Below are 5,055 nucleotides of genomic sequence, written 5' to 3'. Positions count from 1 at the left end.
TTTAGATATAGCTCTCATATATATTTTCGTCCGATTTTATGTAAATGGTCTTCCAAAGTCCTTATATATTTTCCGATTTGCACAAAATTTGGCATAGCGTACTCAATTAAGTCTAGAATGATGTCGGCTAGCTGTTATATGGGGACTATCCCATAAAATCTATCATTTTCAACAACAAACATACGAGAAGTACTAACAATGTATATGCAATATTACTATCTCTATCGTGATTTCAACATACGGACGAGAGAATTTGGCTAAATCGACATAGAATTTTATTCGGATCAAGAATATATACTTCATTGGGTCTAAGGAGAATATTTCGAAGTGTTGCCAAAGGAATCACAAATTTAATAAACATTCCAGGGTGTAAGGAGTAAAAAAAGCTTTTAAGTTCGGGTCAGTGATTGCGCCTTAAAATACGTAAATATCTGGCAAGAAAATATCTAAAAACGTATGAAACAGGACGGATCCCCAAAAGATTCTATGACAAAACATGGACCTATATTTATGTTTTTATCAAAATATGGACCAATACCACAATTTTCTGTTGGTAATCGGCGGCTATGGGTTGTTATACATATACTATGCAGTGCTTAGTCCAATGGCATTCTTGGCATAATCTTCTTGTCTACAATGCGTCAATTGAAGCGGGCTTATCTCTATAGATATGACCTTTAAAATAGCGCCACAAAATATAGTTTAAAAGCTTTTAATCACACGAACTAGGCGGCCAATTGACCGGTCACCCAACTTGCCTCAGTTTCTACGCTTGTTGGTTCAACAACAACTATGCATTGCGATAGGTCGTTTGGTTCCAATTCTTGCATCAGCTATACTTTGGAAGGATTCATAGCCATAAACTTCCGCAAAATTGTCCACGTTTTTGAGTAACAGAAGTCAAATTTCTGCGAACAGCGATGAATTGATAAGCGATGAATTAACAATGGCCGATACAGCTGCGATATTTTTTTCAGTTCGTACTCTACGTATGCGTGTTGGTGGTGTCACAGTAGTTCGTTTCTGTGCCCATTAAACTGATCACAAAATCGAGGTCGGGATAGACCAAATTGAAAATGGTTGACAGGGGAACAAAACCCCGAACGTATTTAATAACAATTATATAATAGCTAAACAATCACCATTTACTTGCGTTGATTTCTTTGACGAAGAAGTTTGTTGATAAACAAAATGAAACATTCTATATTTAATCAAATTTCGTTTTTTAAATTATTCCAGAGATCCAAAATTAATTTTAATTTGAAATACCTAATCCATAAATTTAATTTAATTGTGTTAATCAAAAATGTGAAAATTCCAAAGCACTTAGAGATGGTTGATCGAGCTTGAGGTCAATGTTTTTTTATTTATTTATTATTTTCCAATATTTCGAAATTCGTTGAATTTCATCTTCAGGGAAGTTGATCTACAATAAATAAACATTACAACTAATTAGAATATATATCACAGCTTTTTTAATACTAAAAACATATATAACTCGTAAGATGTGATCGCTTACTTTTAAATAACGAACATTAAATAATTAGCTTAAAAACTAGCGTAGTGTGACTACCACGGTCAAAAGTTATTATTGCACTGATTGTTATTTGTTAATTGCACGATCCCCTCCTACGCGTTAGATGTCTGTAGCAATAAGCTGTGTTGTCTGTGTCTGCTTTGTTGTTGATTCGTTTTGTTGTTGGTAAACTATTAATGTGGAGCATCTCTATTGTTAGTCTCTTGTTGTAATGGCTCTCTTCTTGTAACACTTTCACGTCGTCTATGTTAGGTATGTGATTGTTGTGTTTACAGTGTTCTGCTAACGCCGTTTTTTGTATTAAATTTGTGTTTCTTAATTTAATGTCAGATTTATGTGCTGACATTCGCGTTTTCAGTTTATTTTTTGTTGTTCCAACATATAATTTTCCGCAACCTTCTTTCTCGTTACCACCACATTCTATCTCGTATATCACATTATGTTTGTCCATCTTTGGAATTTTGCTTTTTACTTTACTATATAGTGATTTTGTTGTCTTATATGAGCTATGTGCTATTGTATATTTATAAAAAACGCCATCAAGAACATACATGGAATTTTTAGAACAAATTACAACAACCACCACATAAAATCCGTATTAAAATCACATATGCAAGCTTTTGAAGGTACATTACTAAACTTAATAATTAAACAAAAACACGAAGAATTAAAAATCAACGAAAATATTTTAATTAACATAGAAAATAAATTAAACGAACACCTTTCCGAAGAAGAAAAGGAACAAATTAAGTTTAATGAAAATATTATAATAACAGGAACACAGAAACAACAAGACGAAACTCATAAAGAAAAATTCAAGAAACTACAAAACAAACTTAACAAAGAGCTTAACATAAAATGCAACAACAACTGGTTCGTCAACAAAACCAACAAAACATTTCCCGATGATGTGACATGGTTACTCTCGTTAGGAGACAAACATTGTCTACCAACAAGTAGAACGGAATTCCCTCTATTTAAATATATTGCTGACGCGGAAGATATCATACAAACAACAACCGACAAAGAACAACAAGAAATGAGTAGAACAAAACTGACAACAATGTTAGAAACACATACTAACAGAATGCGAGAGAATAACAGAGACAAATACATGATGCGCACAGTGGAACGAACCCAAAAATTTCTAAAACAAAATAAAGACATACTTATACTTAATGCAGATAAAGGAAACGTGACGGTAGCTATGAATAAAACAGATTATCAAGAAAGAATGTCGAATATATTATCGGACATGATGACATACCAACGCATTAATAAGGACCCTACATCGAATTTACAAAAGGAAAACAATAAAATAATAGAAGAATTATTTAATAATAAATGCATATCGCTTATAGAGAAGAAAAGATTAAAGACGGATGTTGCAACGGCACCTAGAATATATGGTCTACCAAAAATACATAAAGAGGGATTCCCACTCAGACCCATTTGCTCATCAATAAATTCGCCATCGATAAAACTATGTAAATACATAGTGAATATTTTAAAGAATTTAACAAAAAACTCCATTTATAATGTTAAGGATTCGGTGCAATTTAGAAATAAGATAAAGAATTTGACAATTAATGACAATGAAAGAATGATCTCCTTTGACGTAGTATCCCTATTCCCAAGCATTCCTGTAGAATTAGGACTAAAAATTATTGATGAAAGATGGGATGAAATTAAACAATACACAAACATGGAAAAAAACATGTTCTTGAAAATAGTTCAATTCTGCATAAAAGATAATAGATATTTCAAGTATGAAGATAAAATATACAAACAAAAATCAGGATTACCCATGGGATCACCTGCATCACCCATACTTGCGGATTTAGTTATGGAATCTTTGTTGAACACCACGATTGACTCATTACCAATAAAACCAAAAATCTTGACGAAATACGTGGATGATTTATTCTTAATTATAAGGGAAGATGCAATACAACAGACTTTGACAACTCTAAATGGCTTCAATAGAAAAATACAATTCACTGTGGAAGAAGAAAACAACGGAAAAATTTCATACTTGGACACCATGGTAATAAGGGACAAAAATAATGGATTATGTCTAGACTGGTATCAAAAACCAACGGCGTCGGGAAGATTAATTAATTACTTCTCCAAGCACAAAAAACGAACAATAATAAATACAGCAAAAAACTTAATAAATAGAGTATTAAATATAAGTGACAAAAAGTTTCACAAGAAAAATAAATTAAAAATCGAAGACATACTAATACAAAATAATTTTCCCATATATTTAATAAAATCCTTGATAAGTCAACACGAAATAAAAAAACGAGAAAACGAGAAACGAGACAGAATCGGAAACAAAAAAGATATATAAATCACTGATATATTTACCAAATATATCTGAACGATTGGAAAAATCTGATATTTACGACAAAACAAAATATACAATAGCACATAGCTCATATAAGACAACAAAATCACTATATAGTAAAGTAAAAAGCAAAATTCCAAAGATGGACAAACATAATGTGATATACGAGATAGAATGTGGTGGTAACGAGAAAGAAGGTTGCGGAAAATTATATGTTGGAACAACAAAAAATAAACTGAAAACGCGAATGTCAGCACATAAATCTGACATTAAATTAAGAAACACAAATTTAATACAAAAAACGGCGTTAGCAGAACACTGTAAACATAACAATCACATACCTAACAAGAGACTAACAATAGAGATGCTCCACATTAATAGTTTACCAACAACAAAACGAATCAACAACAAAGCAGACACAGACAACACAGCTTATTGCTACAGACATCTAACGCGTAGGAGGGGATCGTGCAATTAACAAATAACAATCAGTGCAATAATAACTTTTGACCGTGGTAGTCACACTACGCTAGTTTTTAAGCTAATTATTTAATGTTCGTTATTTAAAAGTAAGCGATCACATCTTACGAGTTATATATGTTTTTAGTATTAAAAAAGCTGTGATATATATTCTAATTAGTTGTAATGTTTATTTATTGTAGATCAACTTCCCTGAAGATGAAATTCAACGAATTTCGAAATATTGGAAAATAATAAATAAATAAAAAAACATTGACCTCAAGCTCGATCAACCATCTCTAATTTATTAAACATTCAAAAGGTCGAAAAATCATAAACATAATTATAATTCCAAAGCACTATATTTTATTCGGATGCGCTATGAATAAAACGTTTTCTTTATGGCAATTCGTTTGACATTATATATACAAACATATATCGATGTGATAGTAATAAAAAAATTTTCTCTCGGACCAACAACAAAAACACATGCCATGATATATTTTTTATTTTTAGTTCATTATTTTTTTTGTTTTTATATATACATACATTTATGCTACAAACAAAACATCATTAGTTGTCGGGGAATATTTATTGGGTGGTGGGTATTCAAATTATTGATGGTTTGTGGTATTTTCAAAACAAAAAAAATGCAATATTAGTTGCAAATGTTATTTGTAGCGAAAAATTGGAATTTTCAAATACC

At 31.2% G+C, this 5,055-nt stretch overlaps 1 protein-coding gene across 1 annotated transcript; it reads left to right on the top strand.

Annotated features, from left to right (window-relative positions):
• Nucleotides 1–2,147: 2,147 nt before the first annotated feature.
• On the top strand, nucleotides 2,148–3,584 carry LOC133326808 (putative leucine-rich repeat-containing protein DDB_G0290503; the record flags this gene model as incomplete). Its single annotated transcript, XM_061535416.1, has 1 exon — nucleotides 2,148–3,584. A coding segment is annotated over exon 1 (1,437 nt), but the record flags the coding sequence as incomplete, so codon positions are not given.
• Between the last annotated feature and the right edge of the window lie 1,471 nt (nucleotides 3,585–5,055).

This window comes from Musca vetustissima, unplaced genomic scaffold (assembly GCF_032173495.1).
Source record: "Musca vetustissima isolate MV318-11 ecotype Yass unplaced genomic scaffold, APGP_CSIRO_Mvet_v1 utg354641, whole genome shotgun sequence".
Taxonomy (NCBI): Eukaryota; Metazoa; Arthropoda; class Insecta; order Diptera; family Muscidae; genus Musca; species Musca vetustissima.
Note: the sequence above shows the minus strand (reverse complement) of the source record. Positions and strands in the feature narration are given on the sequence as shown.